Source organism: Semicossyphus pulcher, unplaced genomic scaffold (assembly GCF_022749685.1).
Source record: "Semicossyphus pulcher isolate SPU_LCO1_2020_fin unplaced genomic scaffold, fSemPul1.0.p SCAF_20, whole genome shotgun sequence".
Lineage (NCBI taxonomy): Eukaryota > Metazoa > Chordata > Actinopteri > Labriformes > Labridae > Semicossyphus > Semicossyphus pulcher.
Window position 1 is genome coordinate 220,886 of NW_027211694.1, and position 20,495 is coordinate 241,380.

General features: G+C 44.9%; 1 protein-coding gene across 1 annotated transcript in view; it reads right to left on the reverse strand.

Annotated features, from left to right (window-relative positions):
• Window positions 1-269: 269 nt before the first annotated feature.
• The window catches only part of stab2 (stabilin 2), a 35,767-nt gene continuing 15,541 nt past the window's right edge, over window positions 270-20,495 (reverse strand). The window contains exons 29-69 of the mRNA XM_069670923.1: window positions 20,314-20,447; window positions 20,082-20,184; window positions 19,847-19,924; window positions 19,655-19,744; window positions 19,462-19,569; window positions 18,892-19,023; window positions 18,599-18,727; window positions 18,450-18,512; window positions 17,681-17,779; window positions 17,106-17,301; window positions 14,840-14,935; window positions 14,494-14,551; window positions 13,979-14,052; window positions 13,057-13,182; window positions 12,827-12,900; window positions 12,671-12,742; window positions 12,472-12,591; window positions 12,341-12,385; window positions 12,178-12,270; window positions 11,942-12,097; window positions 11,612-11,740; window positions 11,412-11,471; window positions 10,482-10,658; window positions 10,220-10,309; window positions 9,991-10,137; window positions 9,539-9,598; window positions 9,316-9,439; window positions 7,294-7,443; window positions 7,118-7,222; window positions 6,863-6,970; window positions 6,540-6,733; window positions 6,315-6,456; window positions 5,987-6,120; window positions 4,931-5,096; window positions 4,650-4,756; window positions 4,361-4,480; window positions 4,116-4,262; window positions 3,697-3,807; window positions 2,283-2,414; window positions 912-1,025; window positions 270-770 (exon numbers count right to left, since the gene is read on the reverse strand). Of these exons, the coding sequence (XP_069527024.1) occupies window positions 711-770; window positions 912-1,025; window positions 2,283-2,414; window positions 3,697-3,807; window positions 4,116-4,262; window positions 4,361-4,480; window positions 4,650-4,756; window positions 4,931-5,096; window positions 5,987-6,120; window positions 6,315-6,456; window positions 6,540-6,733; window positions 6,863-6,970; window positions 7,118-7,222; window positions 7,294-7,443; window positions 9,316-9,439; window positions 9,539-9,598; window positions 9,991-10,137; window positions 10,220-10,309; window positions 10,482-10,658; window positions 11,412-11,471; window positions 11,612-11,740; window positions 11,942-12,097; window positions 12,178-12,270; window positions 12,341-12,385; window positions 12,472-12,591; window positions 12,671-12,742; window positions 12,827-12,900; window positions 13,057-13,182; window positions 13,979-14,052; window positions 14,494-14,551; window positions 14,840-14,935; window positions 17,106-17,301; window positions 17,681-17,779; window positions 18,450-18,512; window positions 18,599-18,727; window positions 18,892-19,023; window positions 19,462-19,569; window positions 19,655-19,744; window positions 19,847-19,924; window positions 20,082-20,184; window positions 20,314-20,447 (4,623 nt within the window). The 3' untranslated portion in view covers window positions 270-710. The remainder of the gene's footprint in view (window positions 771-911; window positions 1,026-2,282; window positions 2,415-3,696; window positions 3,808-4,115; window positions 4,263-4,360; window positions 4,481-4,649; window positions 4,757-4,930; window positions 5,097-5,986; window positions 6,121-6,314; window positions 6,457-6,539; window positions 6,734-6,862; window positions 6,971-7,117; window positions 7,223-7,293; window positions 7,444-9,315; window positions 9,440-9,538; window positions 9,599-9,990; window positions 10,138-10,219; window positions 10,310-10,481; window positions 10,659-11,411; window positions 11,472-11,611; window positions 11,741-11,941; window positions 12,098-12,177; window positions 12,271-12,340; window positions 12,386-12,471; window positions 12,592-12,670; window positions 12,743-12,826; window positions 12,901-13,056; window positions 13,183-13,978; window positions 14,053-14,493; window positions 14,552-14,839; window positions 14,936-17,105; window positions 17,302-17,680; window positions 17,780-18,449; window positions 18,513-18,598; window positions 18,728-18,891; window positions 19,024-19,461; window positions 19,570-19,654; window positions 19,745-19,846; window positions 19,925-20,081; window positions 20,185-20,313; window positions 20,448-20,495) is intronic.

The window sequence follows — 20,495 nt, forward strand, 5'->3', positions numbered from 1 at the left end:
GATCTGGAAGCTGTTTGTCCTCTCAGATCTTTGAATCTGTGCAGATACTCTAAAATCACATGTTGGCTTTCCACCTCCTCTCAGCCTCTATGAAATAAATAACGTGTAGGAGCTCCTGAAAGGAAAGTGAAGCTGGAGTTCAGACTGTTGTTGATCCGTTTGAACAGTTAGTGAATGTTAGTTAGAAACACTTGACGCATGGAGCACAAATCTTTGTCTCTGCAGCTTTTAATCACCTTTTATACACGACAAAAGCTTAAAATGTTTTGCTATGGAGAAATCTTTTTGATTGAAAATGTAAAATGAAACAAACTGACAGGAAATCAGACGTGTTCATGTCCTGAAACATCACTGAAGGTGCTAAAGTTCACAGGTAGGATTTAAACCTCTTTCAGCTTTAACAGACACTTCTGAACATTCCAGACATTTGACTTCAGCACCTGAACGCATCATCAGTGTTTTCTGTGTGTGGTGAGTGTGTGTGTGTGTGTGTGTGTGTGTGTGTGTGTATGTGGCTCTGCAGCTCTGGTGATTTCCTCCATCTGTCAGGTTCCAGAGTTCAGTCCTCAGAGACGAACCTGAGTGAAGTGGGACATTTGGAAGCTAACGCAGGGCCGTTGGTCCACGCAGGGCCGCCGGTCCGCGGAAGGCCGCCGGTCCACAGAGGTATAAGGCTGTTGTAAAGGTTCCAGCAGGCAGCAGGTTTCCTCTCAGCTGTCCTGCAGCAGGTCATACGAGCCTCCGTTCACCACCTCGTGTTTGTCCTCCGCCTGCAAACAGGAAGTCTGAACTCAACACCAACATGCTGCTGTACAGTTTATGGACATGAAACTACATGTGTAACTTATTTTTATAACTGTTCATACATCATTAGTTTATGTGTTGAACGTGTGACTGAGCTGCTGACTCACTGTGACGGCAGACGTGTTGGACTCCGCAGGCTCTGGAGCGGCTTCATAAACCGGGTTACAGATGCTGCGAGGGCAGGCTGCAGGCGGTGGAGCTTCCTCCTCTGCTTCATCCTCCTCTGCTTCATCCTCCTGTCAGGGTGACGGGGTCAAAGGTCAGCACGAGTCAGTGAAGGCATTGATTTTCATGTTACACTTAAATCTCTGAATAATGTTTTCTACATTAATAATGGCATCAATCTCAGAACCCATCAGCTATCGTCTGACGACATATCCTCTGGCAGCGACGGTGAATTTTGCGGGGACGTCCGGTGTAGCCAGCACTGAGTGACTTCCAGCGCAGACGTCCTTCTCCGTGCGCTGCATCGTTTACAGTCCAGTCAGCAGCTCGAGAAGCGACCGTGTGTTCAGATCAAAGGTAAACTCTCCCTCCAGATGTGTCTGCTAAATAAACGCTATCATCTCTCGGTTCGTCCCATCCCCCGGAGGAGCGCCCATTCATCTGTCTGTGCTGAGTCTCTGGGTGTGTCCGAAACCGCATACTATCATACTAATCATACTAAACGTGACGTCAAAGTATGTGTTTGTTAGTAAGTCAAACGTTCCCATCTCATAGTATGCAGTTTTGTGTATGCGAGAAATGCTCGGATGTAAACCCTATCGGCCCGGATGTTTGAGTATGAGACGGGATCACTGGTTGTACTCAACCGCCCCAAAATGCATTGCAGCTATTCGGCTTCTACTCTGGCGGAGATGGACCGGAGATCAGAGCGGACATACGTAAACGATTAAGTCACGTGATACGGAGAAGACGGCTCTGAGTATGATGCCAACGGCATCCTAACAGTCAGGTGAGTAGGCAGTATGCAGTACATACTGTTTGAGTCTGTAGTAGGCAGTATGTTAGTATGCGGTCTCGGACACAGCTCAGTCTCACTGTAAACAGGAAGTTACACAGAGGCTGCACTCTGGCTTACTGCAGCGGGATGAAGCCCAAACAGAAACAGAGTTTCTTGTGATCGACTTTAATTAACGGCTCTTCAGTTTGCTGAAAGAACAACATCATGATGCAGATTAGGAACAACATGAAGCTTTGTCAGGTCTGTCCTCACGAGGAGAAGAACACTACTGTAACATGAGACGGAGGGCGGAGCCATCATTTATGATGCATTCAGGGAAGTCGAGAAATCTAAACGCTGAAAGCTTTTCGTGAAACAGCATCAAGCGAATTTATCACAAGTTAAATTTCAGATCTAGAACCGATGGTTAGCGGTTAGCGGTTAGCATGCAGATGTCAGATGTCAGATGAAGCTGATGGGAGCCGGGACGTCGTCATGAAACGATCAGTGAAACTCAGGACGCCGACGGTCTGACCTTGAAGTAGTGAAAGTGGAAGGGTTTCGATTTGTGGGTGTAGAAGTGGTATCCAACAAAGACGACTGCTGCCACCAGAACGACCAGAACCACCACTCCGACCCCCACCCCCGCCTTATGAGCCACATGCATCTGAAGAAACAATCACAGGCAAGGTCAAAGGTCAAACACGGAAAAACTATTAGTTATAGCAGGGGTTTTCAAAGTGTGGGAAAGTGAGCCCCCCCCCCATGTTCATCTACTCATTGCTGCTGGATCACACGCTGCGAGCGTCGGTACCACAGGTAGTACGTTATGATAAACGACCTCTCCACCGTGTGTGTGAGAATGAGCGCACGTGATGGAGAGCTCGCCGTCCGTCGGGCCTCAAGCACGAGTCCAAGTCTCTCAGCCTCACCAGATCGGCACCAAACCGAAAGCCATGATCAGTGCATTGATCAGCGCATTGATCAGCGCACTGATCAGGACACTGATCAGCGCACTGATCAGGACACTGATCAGGATCGGCCTCCTGCTGCGTTGTGTGATGCCATAGCAGTCTGTCATGAGACGATCGTGTCTGTAGTGATGTGGTTGTGATGTGTGATAATATATTTCACCACCATGGATCATTAAACTTATATAAATATATAACTTGTTATATTTTCTGTCGATCCGCGCGGTGAGAATAAAGAGTGATGTGTGTCCTACGACCAATCACATCACGGATCCACCTGTGTGTCCTCGCTCAGACCTCCTCCTGGAGCCTCCTCTCTCCTCGATCCTCGTCTCCTCCAGGTGCAATTAAGAAATTGGAAGAAGGGCGAGGGGTTCCGGGTCAGCCGAGGAGAGAGGACGTGCAAATGAATGTGATGAGAAGCAGCGAAGGGGAACCGACGCTTGCGTCCCACAGTCCTAAATAAACAACTTGATTTCACTGTCAGCACATGCTCGGCGCGTCCCCGTGTTCGTAACACGCAGAGACTCGCGTGTTGTGAACTGGCCGACGTAAGCCAATCTTACTAATGCGCTCTTTAAATAGCAGGGACAGACTGCGCCGTAGACTGTAGACTTTAGAGCAGGGTTTTGTTGGTCCGTAGCAACGTGCCACCTGATTAAGACCACTGCCTGCTTTGTGCCAGGTGAGCGATCGGGCCCTGCGTCTATGAAGCGCACACGCGGTTGATGTGGGACCCACTGCAGAACAGAACAAACTCATTGATCATTGTCGGCCTCTGTGGTTAAACAATCGCCCCACACACCGCAGAAGTTAGCTAACCGGATGTTTACACATATTTAGCTGTTTGATTTTTTTCTCACGCCGCGCCTCCCCTGAAACCCTCTGGCGCCCCCCAGGGGAGGGGTGCCTCACACTTTGAAAACCGCTGAGTTACAGTATTGTTCGTGAATACTGTGATATTATGACAATACTCACCTCCAGGCGAGGGGGCGGGGCTTTCAGTGGTCCCTGGAGAACATGTATGATCCCGTTTGAAGCCAGGATGTCCGAGTCAGTGATGAAGCGGTCGTTGACGTAACGAGATGCCTGAAAGGTGACGAAGGTTTTTAATGTTCGGACAGTCACGTGTGTAAACGTGGAGCTGCAGGACGACCTGAGCTCAAACATTCAGACTTAAACTGAGCTATGTTCTGCATGATTGCTTTGATTGACAGGAGTCTCAGCCAATCACAGTCAGCTGTTGTTGCTGTTTGCATCCTTAAAAAGGCAGTAACTGGATTGTGTGGTTCAGACATGATCACATTTGTGACTCCTATTTGATGTGATAATTCTGTGGGAGGGGACAGTACAGACAGTATCGCCCCCTAGTGTTTCGAAGTAGCATTAAATCTGACCAGAGCTGAGGGGTTGAGCAGGTCAGTGACTCCGAGGACGGTCAGACCGCCGACTCGAGTTCTGATCCGACTTCCGTTCTTCAGCTGGCTGAGGAGGAGAACCTGACCCTCCGACAGGTGGAACTCAATGTCCCGCGTGGACAGAGTCTGCAGGGAGCACACAGGTGAGGATATGTAATCATTACAAATGCAGCAGCACATTTTCTCAGATCAGCTGTGAGGTGGATTATTCAGCAGGGACTCACCTGGTTGTCGGGCAGGCCGTCGTTGTCGGGTACAAACAGCGTCGACTGGAGCGTCAGGTTGCTGAGACGCTTCACAAACTGCTTCCCTGACTGCGACACCAGAGACGAGTTCAGGACTTGCTGCAGAAATAAGAATGAAATGTTTTCACTGTTAAATAACCAGACATTAGTATAATCACATGTTCACTGGGATGAGTATTATCCAGTTATAGATCCCAGATGTATCGATCAGTTTTAGATTTGTGTCATGTGACTCGACCTCAAACACAAGCGTTTGATTCTGACTCACCGTGAGGAAGTGTGAGAAGTTGGGAGTGGATTCGAGGACCTGCAACAGGTTTCCTACACAGCTGAAACCGTCTCCTACGTAACCTGGCTTACACTCACACTTCACCTCTGAAACAACGAGAAGCTTTACTGGTATCTGTGATGTATTGATCATCAATAATCAGCAATCATGTATGATCCAATTGTCAACAACAGCATTTGGTAATGACCACATTTGGAAGGATAAGAAGAGAACATGCCTGTAAGTTTAAAATAAATGTGCATGTGCTCGTGTCCTCTCACCCTGCACCCGGAAGCAGAAGGTGTCCCAGGTCTCGCTCAGGTTTTTACGGGTGCCATAGTCCACGATGCCCACGTGTCCGAAGCCACACTGGGGGTTTGAATAGGTAGTTGGGTACGCCACCCGGGCCTGGTCCAACCAGCCGGCAGCACACATGTTCAGCCCACCCTACAGAGCCCAACAGGACAAGCAGACAGCAGCTTTAAACCAGAGACCAATGACTGTATATAAAGATGGACGAGGCGTCTCCATCTGCTCCATTGTAGGAAACTGAAGCCAGAACAGCCCCGTGATAGGCGCTGCTGTCTTGCGATGGTGACATCATTTGGAGCCAGAGTCTGCACAGTAGAGATCGGCGGGTGGAGCCGCTGTAGCCACTTCTGCTAACCCAAACACACACTTAACTTACCGACAAACAGCGAGGATCCCGCACGCCGGCGTGTTTAACAGCAGAACAGCTTCTTGTGTCGGTCTGAGGTTAAAGTTCACTGACTGTAGTGTTAGTGTTAGTTACGTCTCCTCTCGCCGTTCCTCCTCTACTCTGCTACTCGGGAACAGAACGGTGCAGGAGCCCCATTTGTCCACAGAGCTGTCAATCATGAGGCCACACCCCCTTTTTATAGCATCAAATAACTAATTAAAAGTAAACTTGTGAGAAAAATGAACACTGTGACATAAATCAGCAGGATAAGAACTAACTATAATGACAGAAACCATGTTTGAGAAAAATGTATTTGACGTGTATTTTGATTTTCTAGTTTGACTCATGTCCCATCTGTTAACATGGAGGAGGCGGGCTTTATGAGCTATACTGCAGCCAGTCAGCAGGGGGCGACAGAGAGGGTTTGGCTTCACTTTTGGGAAGCTGTCATGTCGGCCATCTTTATTTACAGTCTATGCCAGAGACCGACAGGACGAGCAGACAGCAGTGACTTAATCAACTATCTGTTGAAATACTAATCTTTTTAAAGGCTGCTATTTTAAACATTTTCTCATCATCAAATTCAATGTAAGAACACACCATGACGAGATATGATGTTTGTGTTGTGTTCACTGACCTGCTGAGCGTAGGACAGCTGTGTGTACGTAGCCAGGCTGCCTCCCTCCTCAGTGCAGGCCTGTTGAGCTGCACTGTAGGTCAGTTTGTACTGACCTTTAGCTGAACGGTAGTGAAACACACCGAGCTTTGAATCTACACACAAACACAACAGCAGAAAACACACACACATTATAACACACTTATTTTGTGTAAAGTGTGCTACATGGATACCTGCTGTGTTGTTGTAGCTGCAGCATCAGGACCAGAACTCATTATCACTTAAACACTCAATGAATGACGTCACGTTTATAAGAAATAAAGAATTAATTAGCCGTTAAATATTTTACCTTCAAAATGGAGGTCGGTACATTTGGCGTCCTGGTGACACTGTCCGTTGTCTTGGAGACAGCGGCTGATTGGCAGCTGTTTGACCTCACAGGTGAGTCCGTCTCCGATGTAGTTGTCCTTACAGGTGCACTTCCTCTTTCCCTGGTCACACAGGAAGTCACATGTTACTCTATCAGACGCATGTAATGCTGAGAACTAGAGTTGTATTAGTAACCCGTCCTCACCGGAGCCGTCATGGTGCATGTGGCGTGCTCGTGGCAGCCACCGTTGTCCCCGGAGACGCAGGGGTCGATGGGCAGACAGGTGAAGCCATCCCCGTGGTGACCTTTAGGACACGTGCAGCTCACCTGCTCCCCTATCTGAGAACACCTGGCTCCTTTAGCACAGCCCCCATTCCAGACACTACAGATGTCCATCACTGCAGGGAGGCGGGCAGAGAGAGACAGAGAGAGAAATAATCGCTGCATGACTTCAAAACAGAAGAAAACGTAAACAACTGATGATTTTCAGGTTCTGAAGAAATTAACTATTATATGTTTGTATTTACCTGTACAGGTGAGTCCGTCTCCTTCATAAAATGGCCGACACACACAGGTGTTGTTCTCCCGACAGACAGCTTTGGGAGAGCAGGACGGAGAACACTCCAAGACCTCAGCTGCAGGAAATACACACACACACACACACACACACACACACCTGTTAAACACACCTCACACACATGATGTTTACATGTTTCACTTCAGACTAGGTGTACACACAGTGGACCATAAGATCCAGGTATCGAACATGGTCTTGGACTCACCCTGCAGGCTCTCACAGCGCTCTCCAGTCCACCCGGCCTCACAGAAACACGCACCTGTACCTGTCCGTCCCTGGTCACATGACCCGTGTTCTGAGCAGTTACAGGCTGAGGAGCAGGAAACAAACCGTCAGAGATCATAGAGACATCAGACAGGAAACTGTGTGACTGCTACTCACCTTTACAGCTGCCTCCATAGAACCCGTCACTGCACAGCTCACAGGCCACGCCCCCAAAACCAGCCTCGCAGGAACAGGTGCCGTTACCAAGGTGACCGTCATCGCATTTACCTCGGTTACTGCAGGGAGAGGAGACGCCGCCGGGGCATACTGCACAGAGAGAGACATCCTATCCATCAACAGCTGTGGTCATAATAATGTCATGATGTCATCAAGGGCTCATTCGCATATTCATGATGTCACTGTGTCATTTTAGAGTCAAAATGTTTCACGATGAGAAAGCCACAAAATAAAATACTGTTTCTATACATACATTCAAATCAGTGATTCTCAAACTGTGGGGCGCGCCGCCCTGGGGGGCACGGTGGCATGACGGGGGGCACGGCGGCATGACAGGGGGGCACGGCGGCATGACGGGGGGCACGGCGGCATGACAGGGGGGTGCGTCGGCATGACGGGGGGCACGGCGGCATGACAGGGGGGTGCGTCGGCATGACGGGGGGCACGGCTGCATGACAGGGGGGCACGGCGGCATGACGGGGGGCACGGCGGCATGACGGGGGGGCGCGTCGGCACTCCTTTTTTTTGGGTTGGATAATGTAGCAGGCGGAACTATGTTTTGACGTCGGACAACCCGGACTCATTTTGGGTGGCACAGTACACAAGCGTGTTGCCCTGGTGATTTCCATGACAGATTTCACATTCAGACACACACAGAGAAAAAGTCTAGCATCGCCAATGGACAAATATATAACAGGGGCGAAAACAAAAACAGCTGACTCGTCAGATACCAACAACACGACGTCGGCCGACGTTAACACTGACCAACTGCCAAAATCCAAGACGTCAAGAAAATATGACGACACTTATCTTGCTCTTGGATTTACAACGAATATGGTCGGAGATGCAGAGAGACCTGTCTGTGTTATATGTCCGAAAGTCTGACAGCTGCAGCAAAAATCTGTTTGTTGTTTTTCTTAGCACAGATTGAACTTTATTGTTACTGTTCTGAAAAAGTTTTTGCACATTTTGTTATATTTCTATTTGAAAAAGTCTGATGGAGCAATTGAAATAGTTTTTTTTAAATAAAAGTTAAACTTTTGTGACAATTTTGTTGGGGCGGGGGGGCCTGGAATTTTTCTTTCTCCAAAGGGGGGCATGACAGAAACAGTTTGAGAACCACTGATTTAAATAGATTCTCCTGCTGTTCACTCAAACATGTATGGAGGACATGTGTACATGTTGACATGTTTAGGACACAATGAGGACATGTTGAGCACATGTTGACATGTTGACATGTTGAAGACACAATGAGGACATGTTGAGGACATGTTGAGCACATGTTGAGGACATGTTGAGGACATGTTGAGGACATGTTGAGGACATGTTGAGCACATGTTGAGCACATGTTGAGGACATGTTGAGGACATGTTGAGGGCATGTGTACATGTTGTGGACATGTTGACATGTTGAGGACATGTTGAGGACATGTTGAGCACATGTTGAGCACATGTTGTGGACATGTTGACATGTTGAGGACATGTTGAGGACATGTTGAGGACATGTTGAGCACATGTTGAGCACATGTTGAGGACATGTTGAGGGCATGTGTACATGTTGTGGACATGTTGACATGTTGAGGACATGTTGACATGTTGAGGACATGTGTACATGTTGAGGACATGTGTACATGTTGTGGACATGTTGACATGTTGAGGACATGTGTACATGTTGAGGACATGTGTACATGTTGTGGACATGTTGACATGTTGAGGACATGTGTACATGTTGAGCACATGTTGAGCACATGTTGAGCACATGTTGAGCACATGTTGAGGACATGTTGAGGACATGTTGAGGACATGTTGAGGACATGTGGACATGTTGAGGGCATGTGTACATGTTGTGGACATGTGTACATGTTGAGGACATGTGTACATGTTGAGGACATGTGTACATGTTGACATGTTGAGGACATGTTGAGGACATGCTTTATGTCGGGATCAGACAGCGCCATCTCACCCAGACAGTCGCGTCCGTGGTAACCAGGACAACACTTTGGCTTCCAGAAGTTGACAGTGCAGACTCCACGACAGCCAAAGTTTTTGGCGACGAACATTTTTGGGAGATCACACTTCTCAACCTCCTGAAGACAAAACACAGAGATGATCAGACAGACAGGATTCTGACAGACAGGTTTCTGATAGACAGAGCTGGTTTATGGTGAACAGATGAACACTCGGACCTTCAGTTTGGAGCCTTTGGGACAGCGAGAAGCTGAGGAGGTGCACAGTCCACAGCTCATCTACCACAGAAGAAGAAACAACAGAATGTGGTTGAAGGGTTAGGGTTACAGGTTCCTTTCGGACTGTAACATCCACCACTGGTTGCTATGAGTGTTTATGCTAATGTTAGCCTGTTAGTTGCTCTGTCCTGAAGTTTACTGCAGATACATTCTACACAGTCAGCTGGACTGGAACCGGGGAAGTTGATTTTCCTGGTTTGCACCATAACTCTTACTTTGAACATTTCTAACAATATGAATCAATTCAAATATTGTTTTAAAAGGCATCGAGGACGGGGATGGAAGTCTTGGTTTATTGAGTAAAATCACCTGTTTGGTTAGTTTGGTCTCTGTAGGCTTTAACTAGTTTAAGGTGTGTTCTGTGGGACTGAAACAGTTAAGTGAGGATTTACCTGAAGGTCAAAGGTCATCTGTTTGGCACAGTGTCCTCCAAGGCTTGGTGGAGTCAGCAGGCAGTCTAGCCCGTAGGCGATCCCGCCGTTAAAGACAAGGTGTCTCTGAACGATCCGGCACTTTCCATCATTAATAAACACTTCCCCCTGTGCAGAGAACAAACATCAACAAGTTCCCTCTGAGAATTCTTCGTCTTTGGTTTCATTAATCTGTGCTTCCTGTTCTTACGATGGCATCCATCCCTCCACAGCTGAAGGACAGCGATGAACCCTGCAGAGTCCGAGCCGAGTCCAGGTGGATCAGACCTTCAGCATAAATCTGAGAGTAGACGAAGAGAAACTGTTTTCATGACAGTAAAGAGTGGTGGCACATCATCAACACATCACAGTTAAAGTTCCAGATCACCTCTGTGTTTTCTTTCATCCAAACATTTCCCTCTGCCTGTTTATGAAGGTGCATTTAGATCAATCACTGTTTTTCTGTTTCTGACCTTCTGGGCCTGCAGGATGTGGAACTTCAGGTACTCCAGCAGCTGTGCTCGATTGTCTCGGTGGAACAGGAAGTCCTTCTGCTCCTGCGGCAGAGATGCCATGACGCTGTCTGAGGGCAGGAAGATGGTCAGCGGCTGGTATGTCCTGTCATTCAACAGGTCCATCACACCTGAGTCCTGAGACATTAAAGATCAAAAAAGACTTTCAAAAACAGGACACAGGTGAGAGTTCTGTTCACCTGATTGTTCTAGGTGTGTGATTCCCTCCATTATTAAACCAGCTGTGACTCCTGGGTCACATTAACTGTCCTGTGAAATGTGATCCTAGATTTGTCCTCGGTCCTCAGGGTCTGTCTCGTTGTTATCTATGGACCTCGTTGGCAACAACACACACCACCCCGAGGCCTGAAGGAGCACAGGGAGCTGATTCCATTGAGGTCCACCCACTTTAAAGTACTGGGATGTTCTGCAAAGACTTGTGGGAGTCAGCAGAGATGGGGATAGAACTCTTTTTATTCACGTTGGTTAAACACAACCTGCGAACACTCGACCTTCCAGAAATGTTGGGGAAGCTCCTTGAGGCCGACCAGTGCCCAGTGTGATGAGCTGTTAGCTCGGATCAGTACCAGGATTTCTCTGATGGACACCAACTACCGGCGTTCTGTTTCAGCTGTGGAGCGCCTGTCCATCTGTCTCCGCTGAGTGGCAGTTTCACTGTATCTAGTCACAGGTGGGCTGAGATCTGTCTCACTACAGCGTAAACATAAACAGATTCTCTGGACGGGGCTCTTTGTGAGGTTGGCCTGATCCGAACCTGAGTTCTGTTGTTGGGCACCATGTTTGAGCTCCAGGTGGATCATAAGGCAGCCGTCTGTCTGACAATCACGTCGAGACAATTTAAAAGTCCTCAGATAAAATCATTATTCTTACCTCCAGCAGTCTGTAGAAGGTTGTATAACCGTGACGTTCAGCCACGTCAGACAGGTTCAGCTGAGATCAGGAAGAAAACATTCATCAGAAAATTCATTGATTAGTTCAATCAATCATTGAAACAATTTATTAAACAAGCCATTTATAGATTAATATGAAACTCAGCAATAGATTGATTAGAAGCTGTGCTGCGGACTCACAGGGACTTCTGGGTCTTTTATTTTGTCGGCCTCGGGAGGAACCAGAATCTTGTTGATCTCGTGGAAGACGCCGTTGGTGCTGATGTCGTGGCTGTACGTCACGTTGGCCTCGTTGATGAAAATGCTGCCCTGAAACATGAAACACAAACAGTCACATTCAAAAGTACATCAATCAAAACACGTTTTTATGTCTTTGATCGTCTTTGACATCTTTGATCCTACATTTGGTCCAGACACAGAGACACACATGGATTAATTCATGGATAAAAATAACCATTGTTAACAGATTATATTTGTCCACAGTCCCAGTCCTGCTCTCTGATTGGTCACCTGGCTGGACCTGGTGGTCAGGACGAGTCCGGATAGAGACGTCAGGTTACGGGGTCGGCTCAGGTCAGCGGGCAGCAGCGTGTGACACATGACGATGTGGCTGCGCAGGATGGCGGCAAACACTTCTTTATTTTTGTCCGACCTCAACGATTTCAACTAAAAAGGAAAAAGAATAAGAATAATTTAATAATTTATAGTACATTTCGTTAACGGGTGTTCAGGTGTAAGCCGCTCACCCTGCTGGCGTCTGGACCCTCTCTCTTGAAGGAGTCAGCTGTTGGAGCAAACACGGTGAACGGGCCGCGACCTTTCAGAGAAATGTCCATCACCTGAAACCACAGAATAAAAGTCACTGTCTGAACTCACCTGCAGGGGGCGGCAGAGAGCAGCCTCACTCACCATCAGGCCCATGTAGAAGTCAGTGAGCTTCCTCCTGATGAGTTCCTGCAGAGAGCACATTTTATATATTAACATTATATTATCTTTAATGTGTGTGTGTGTGGGGGGGGGGGGGGGTTTCTGCGACTCACCTTCCCCACTGTGCCTCTGCAGGTGAGTCCATCCCCGATAAAGTTGCTGATACAGGTGCACATCCGAACACCTGGACCTGTCATGTTACACTTGGCGAACTGGTGACAGCCACCGTTTTTCTGCAAACATCAGCAGCTCTCAGGTCATGATGTTTCACATGGAATCATTCAGTCAAAACAAGAACTGACTCAAACTCACCTTTCGACACAGGTTGATCATCCTGCAGTCTTGACCGTCACCTGAGAATCCGTCGCTGCAGGAACAGGAAGTCTGCACAGACGATCAACAACATGAACCATCAGAACATAAAGTTTATGTTAAAAACCTCAATCAGGGACTCAAACATTTCTTTACTTTGTTTGGTCCAACATGAACACACTCTGCGTTGGCGTGGCAACCTCCGTTTCCTTCCAGACAGGGGTTTATTTCTGTGGAAGAAACACAGAGGTCCTGCAGCACTTGAACACATCACTTATATCCTGGAACTCTTACTTTCTTGAATGAACTGAACAAAAAAAAAACCCCAAAAAATGTCTTTATAAGTAAATTATTATTACAGTTAAAAAATAAAACAGTTAACGCACCGACACACACAAGTCCGTCTCCCGAGTATCCGCTGGTACACACACAGTCTCTGAGGCCGGGCCGAGTCCTCTTACACACCGCGGACACACTGCAGCCCCCGTTTGCCACTGCACATGGGTCTACAGCTGCACGCACACACACACACACACACACACACACACACACACACACATGAACTTAATCGTTTCTCTTCTTTAAAGGAGAAGTTTGGTATTTTTAAACCTGGGGCCTATTCGTACAAATTTGTGTGTCGAAATGACTCATAGGAACAAAAACTTCTGATCAAATTACGTCCACTGTGTTTTGCCCAAATTGTTACCCTGGTGTCCGACAACATTACGGAAATGTTCCCTTTTTGTATAACCATAGATAGAAGTCTCGCTCTCGGAGAAGTCTTGCTTTGAAATCACGCAGATGGTGAGATGTTACCAGACCGGACGGTGGAAGCGTGAGTTAGAATTGGAGAGAGGATTTGTTTACGTGGAGGACTGCCAGCAGGAATATATTTCAAAAGCCATGGCTGAATATTTACCTGACTTCGACTATGAAGATGAGGCATTGGAATTCGATGGCCAGGCGTGTCCAGGGATGATACCTCAGACACTACACAGGGCTGTGTAACCGTGTTTTTTTCATGTGCCCAAAATAATCTAGAAATGTCATTGTTTCTGGTTACACAAAAAGGATCTTGTTCTTTAAAAAAAGGATGAGTGGTAAGAACAAGCACTTTTAGTGGACGTACTTTGATTGGGCGCATTTGCCCCAGTCCGTTTCGCAGCTACGGCGGAGGCTACCTACTGGACTGTTTCCAAAAGCTTTTGTTCCTTTGAGTCATTTCGACACACGAATTAGTACAAACAGAGCGCAGGTTTAAAAATACCTAAGGTGTGCCTGGTTCACCTGAGGCGGCCATATTGTTACCTTGACAGGAAGTTCCATTTCCTTCGAACCCGGCAGCACAGATACACAGAGAGCCGGACAGTCCGATCACACAGCTGAGAGACGAGATGAATCAACGATATTAAGAAGTGTTTAGTGACAACCCGACACATTCTCCTTCATATAATAATATTGTAAAATATTATATATTAATACGAAAACATTTTATTATAAGTTAAAATGTTTTTATATTAATATTAATACGAAAACATTTTATTATAAGTTAAAATATTTTTATATTAATACTAAAACATTTTATTATAAGTTAAAATGTTTTTATATTAATACTAAAACACATATAAGACATGTAAAATGTCACAGTGATACTCACTCAAGGAAAGTATGTCTTTGCTATTATATTAATATTACTGCAGTCCTGCAGGTATTATCCAATCAGAGCTGTCTCAACCCTGTAATGTTTCTCGCTCAGCGTTTTCAGGTGTTAAGGTGAGATAGTGTTTTTAAACATGATCAGAAAATTAAAGTTTGTGACTCACTTTGCACTTGTGTGACATTTCACCGACCCGCACAACTCGTCAGCTTTAGACTCAATTTCTGCAACAAGAACAGCTCATCAAAGATCTGTGATGTTTAACTGAACATTATTCTTTGAATATTAAAACATTAAAGTCACATAGCCATTATCAAAATACAAACTATGATTTATTAACAGTTTTTCTTGATAAATCATGACATCATTAAATAATTAAAACTGTATTTTTATAACAGTTAAATTATCTCCAAATTCACTCCATTTCATGTCCCTCGTCTCCTAAGATTTTTATCTTGTTTGGTCAAAACTTGATTATTAAAATATAAACTGGTCTCAGGTCGTCGTCTTACTCTCGTCACACAGGACTCCTCTCCAGCCGACATCACACTGACATGTCCCGTCACCCTTCAGCCCCTCGTTACAGCGGCCATGTTTACAGCTGCAGTCTGCACAGGAAGCACAGGGAGGAAGGAAGATGTAATGTCATGTAGCGTAATGTTATTTTGAGTTGTGTAACGAATGTAGTGTAATGTAGTGTAATGTAATGTAATGTAATGTAATGTAGTGTAATGTAATGAATGTAGTGTAATGTAGTGTAATGTAGTGTAATGTAATTTAATGTAGTGTAATGTAGTGTAATGTAGGGTAATGTAACGAATGTAGTGTAATGTAATGTAATGTAGTGTAGTGTAATGTAATGTAATGTAATGTAGTGTAATGTTGTGTAATGTAATGTAATGTAATGTAGTGTAATGTAATTTAATGTAATGTAATGTAGTGTAATGTAGGGTAATGTAACGAATGTAGTGTAATGTAATATAATGTAGTGTAATGTAATGTAATGTAGTGTAGTGTAATGTAATGTAATGTAATGTAGTGTAATGTTGTGTAATGTAATGTAATGTAATGTCATGTAATGTAGTGTAATGTAATGTAGTGTAATGTCATGTAATGTTGTGTAATGTAATGTAATGTCATGTAATGTTGTGTAATGTAATGTAATGTAATGTAGTGTAATGTAGTGTAGTGTAGTGTAGTGTAATGTAATGTAATGTAGTGTAGTGTAGTGTAATGTAATGTAGTGTAATGTAGTGTAGTGTAGTGTAGTGTAATGTAATGTAATGTAGTGTAATGTAGTGTAATGTCATGTAATGTAATGTAGTGTAATGTAGTGTAATGTAATGTAGTGTAATGTAGTGTAGTGTAGTGTAGTGTAATGTAGTGTAGTGTAGTGTAGTGTAATGTAATGTAATGTAGTGTAATGTAGTGTAATGTCATGTAATGTAATGTAGTGTAATGTAGTGTAATGTAATGTAGTGTAATGTAGTGTAGTGTAGTGTAGTGTAATGTAATGTAATGTAGTGTAATGTAGTGTAATGTCATGTAATGTAATGTAGTGTAATGTAGTGTAATGTAATGTAGTGTAATGTAGTGTAGTGTAGTGTAGTGTAATGTAATGTAATGTAGTGTAGTGTAGTGTAATGTAGTGTAGTGTAATGTAGTGTAATGTAATGTAATGTAGTGTAGTGTAATGTAAGGTAGTGTAATGTAGTGTAGTGTAATGTAATGTAGTGTAGTGTAGTGTAATGTAGTGTAGTGTAATGTAGTGTAATGTAATGTAATGTAATGTAATGTAGTGTACTGTAATGTAGTGTAATGTAGTGTAATGTAATGTAATGTAATGTAATGTAGTGTACTGTAATGTAGTGTAATGTAATGTAGTGTAGTGTAATGTAGTGTAATGTAATGTAATGTAGTGTAATGTAGTGTAGTGTAATGTAGTGTAATGTAGTGTAATGTAGTGTAGTGTAATGTAAGGTAGTGTAATGTAGTGTAGTGTAATGTAATGTAGTGTAGTGTAGTGTAATGTAGTGTAGTGTAATGTAGTGTAATGTAATGTAATGTAATGTAATGTAGTGTAATGTAATGTAGTGTAATGTAGTGTAGTGTAATGTAGTGTAGTGTAATGTAATGTAATGTAGTGTAGTGTAATGTAGTGTAATGTAATGTAATGTAATGTAATGTAGTGTAATGTAATGTAGTGTAATGTAATGTAATGTAATGTAATGTAGTGTAATGTAATGTAATGTAATGTAGTGTAATGTAATGTAGTGTAGTGTAATGTAGTGTAGTGTAGTGTAGTGTAGTGTAGTGTAGTGTAATGTAATGTAGTGTAATGTAGTGTAATGTAGTGTAATGTAATGTAATGTAATGTAGTGTAATGTAGTGTAATGTAGTGTAGTGTAATGTAATGTAGTGTAATGTAATGTAATGTAGTGTAATGTAATGTAGTGTAGTGTAATGTAATGTAGTGTAATGTAGTGTAATGTAGTGTAGTGTAGTGTAATGTAATGTAGTGTAATGTAGTGTAATGTAGTGTAGTGTAATGTAATGTAGTGTAATGTAATGTAATGTAGTGTAATGTAATGTAATGTAGTGTAATGTAATGTAGTGTAGTGTAATGTAATGTAGTGTAATGTAATGTAGTGTAATGTAGTGTAATGTAATGTAATGTAGTGTAATGTAGTGTAATGTAATGTAGTGTAATGTAGTGTAATGTAATGTAGTGTAATGTAGTGTAGAGCAGCGTAATGATAATGGAGGAGGTGTTCGTACCCTGATCACAGTGCACTCCGTACTTCCCGCTCTGGCAGCTCTCACAGGCCGTCCCGTTAAAGCCTCGATGACACTGGCAGGCTCCCGTCCCTCCCGTTCCGTCCACACAGAGGCCGTTACCGGAGCAGGGCTGACCCCTCGGCCCGGGACATGACTCACAGTGCTGCCCAAAGAACCCCCCACAACACCTCCGCTCCTGCACACAGATTCACCTTTACTGTCAGGTACAACCAGATCCCATGTTAGAGAGACAGGCAGACAGGCAGACAGACAGGCAGACAGGCAGACGGTCAGACAGAGAGGCAGACAGGCAGATAGGTAGACGGTCAGATGGTCAGGCAGACAGACAGACACACAGACAGACAGACAGACAGACAGATGGTCAGGCAGACGGTCAGACAGACAGACAGACACACACACAGACAGACAGACAGACAGACACACAGACAGACAGACAGACAGGCAGTCAGACAGATAGACAGATGGTCAGGCAGACAGACAGATAGATGGTCAGGCAGACAGACAGACAGATGGTCAGACAGACAGACAGACAGGCAGGCAGACAGATGACGTACGATGTGTGTCTGCAGGCAGGTGGCTCTGCAGCCGACCGTCAGCAGCCGATCTCCTTCAAACGTCCGCTCGAGCATACACTTCCTCATCTTGAGGGATTTCTGCAGACAGCAGTCAGTTAGTGTGAGCTCAGGTGGTGCACAGGTCCAGGTGTGTCAGGTGCTGTACGTGCTGTAATGTTCTTTCACATGTCGTCGTAAAGGTTACTGCTCTTGTAAAGGACACTTCACACTTCAGACGGGTCCACTTCAGATCTGAACCAATCAACTGTTTTCATATCGTTCTTCAGTTTTCTGCACAGAACGTTTTTTATTTGTTGTAAATGATTTAATATTTGTTCTTATTGACGGATGAAATGAAATGTTTCTTCTGTTACATCGAACGCTTTTATTGTCTACCTGTGTTATTGAAAAACGCTTCGCACATCCGTTTTACAACAGGTGGAGAGGAACAGGTGTAAACTCCCGCTCGCTGTCTAAATGATATTTATTTGCAACGTTTTGGTTCTAGACCTTCAACAGGCGAGGTTTCGGCCTGTTAGACGGTGTGCGGGGATTTTAAAACCTTTAAATGTTAAACATGAGCTCGTGAGACGTTAGTGACCTTCAGAATCATCTCCTTTAAATAATCAAACGACATTTTAACATTTCACTGTAAACTCAGTTGTGTGACCTGTGAAGACACGCTCTGGATTATGTTGACTTTTATATTATATTCATTTAGCTGAGTTTAGCTTAGTGACCGTGTCTGTGATTTAAAGGCACGTCTTACGTCCTGCTTTGTGTTGTTGGGGCAGATTTTATTCTGGGGGAACAAACAGTCCACGCAGGCTCCCTGTGGAGGACAAGGGTGAAGTTAGTGAATATTGATCAGCAGGTGAGTTTGTGTCTGAATCAACTTCCTGTTTGTGAAGACGTTACCAGGACTTTGCTGTATTTGGCCTCATCGCAGCGGTTCCTGTTGATCGTCAGGACGGCGGACAGGCCGTGAATCACACCTTTACCGCTCAGCAGGTTCGACGAGTTCATCTGGGCGTCGTTCACAAACAGCTGGAAGTGAAACACAGTATAAGATTATTGTAGCATATTATTCACACGATCCAGTGGTCAGGTGACCTGTGACCAGGTGATCAGGTGACCTGTGACCAGGTGATCAGGTGACCTGTGATCAGGTGACCTGTGATCAGGATATGGATGGTATTTGAGATTCGGACCTTCCCGTCTCGGGGGAAGAAGCCGAGCTGGAAGGAGAACCCGAGCAGCGTCTCCTTGTGTCCTCCGGGCTGCAGGTCCGTCTTTAACAGACGCTCCGAGGCCAACACGTGGTACCGAGTTGTGTTCACATCCTGTTTGACAAAATAAAAGCACAGAGATGATTAATACAGAGACAGAAAACGGTTGATGTCACAGCTCAGTGTTACAGTTACGCTGTAATCATTCTGGTGTTTCACACAAACACAGGGAGAGTCAGAGAGGAGTCACTGTGTTCGCTGTGAACGGTTTGTGCTTTTGGTTGGATTGAAAAGAAAAGGGAGGCTTGAAGCGCTGATGAAGCCACGACTGCTATTTCAACGATTAAAGATGACCATGAACATAACTTTAAACTTTTCTTTACGTCACTGATATGATCAGTTGTTTCTGTTTATCGTACTCGGAGTGGACGCATCAAGTCAAGTGGACACTCGAGAAGTTCTTTAACGATGAGTCTCTTTCAGGCTTCACACAGTTTATAATAAAACACACACACACATGTTGTTGGGTCTGATTTAAACTCAAAGCTGTACCATGGCCGTGACAGACATTTCCTTTAGATAATCAGCGATGGCGGCGTTTGTGGGAGCGAATACGGTGAACTCATCTGCCTGTTCGATCTCGTCTGTCAGGTTGTAATCCTGAAAGAAGAACACACATCACAAACATGAATCCAGAGTTACAGCAGAGGGTGTCACGTGTGTTTGTGTGTCTGTGTGTTCGTACGATGAGATACGATCTGAACAGAGAGAAGTCCGGCCTCAGAGCCAGAGTCGCCAGCAGACCTTCACTCGACTTCCTGTCAGGAACCAAAACCTGAGACAGAAAAACCACATGGAGGACAGAAACAGTCAGATACAGAGAGTCACAGCTGTCAGAGCATCATTAGCATTGTTAGCATTAGCATTAGCTTTGTACCTTATCGATGACGTGGATAAGTCCGTTGGTAGCAGCTACGTTGGATGTGGTGATGGTCGCTCCTCCAACAGCTGTGAGCTGAGAGAACAGAACAACGTGTGACGATCAAACTGACTGATGTTACACACGTGTCACAGTCATGGAGCTCTCACTACTAAGTCTCTTATCTGAAGTTCAAACGTAATCTTGTATTCAGAAATGACAGTAAACCCACCTGTCCCACCTGTGGACTCACCTCATTGGTTGTTGAAACAGGAAGTGTCGTCTTGAGGAGGGAAGTCAGAAAGGAGAGGTTGCTCAGGCTGGATAATGGATAGATACCTGGGATCATGTGATGTCTGTGATACAGGACAGATGGAAGCGTTTAAAAATCCTGTTCAAGTTCACAGGTCAGAAAAAAAGACGTCAGCAAACAACAAACTCTGAGCCGAATCTGAATTACAAAAAGTTTCAGGTGAAGCTGTGACCTGATGAGACTCGCCAGGTTTCCCTTCATGGTCCAGAAGTTTCTGTCCTCTGAGGACATTTTAGCGACGGCGTCAGATGTTGGAACCAGGAGGGTGAGGTTCTGATCGGTCAGAGACCAGGACAGACCGGACTCCTGCCACGACATGAATCATCTGTGAGGCCACTACAGCAACCAAAACAC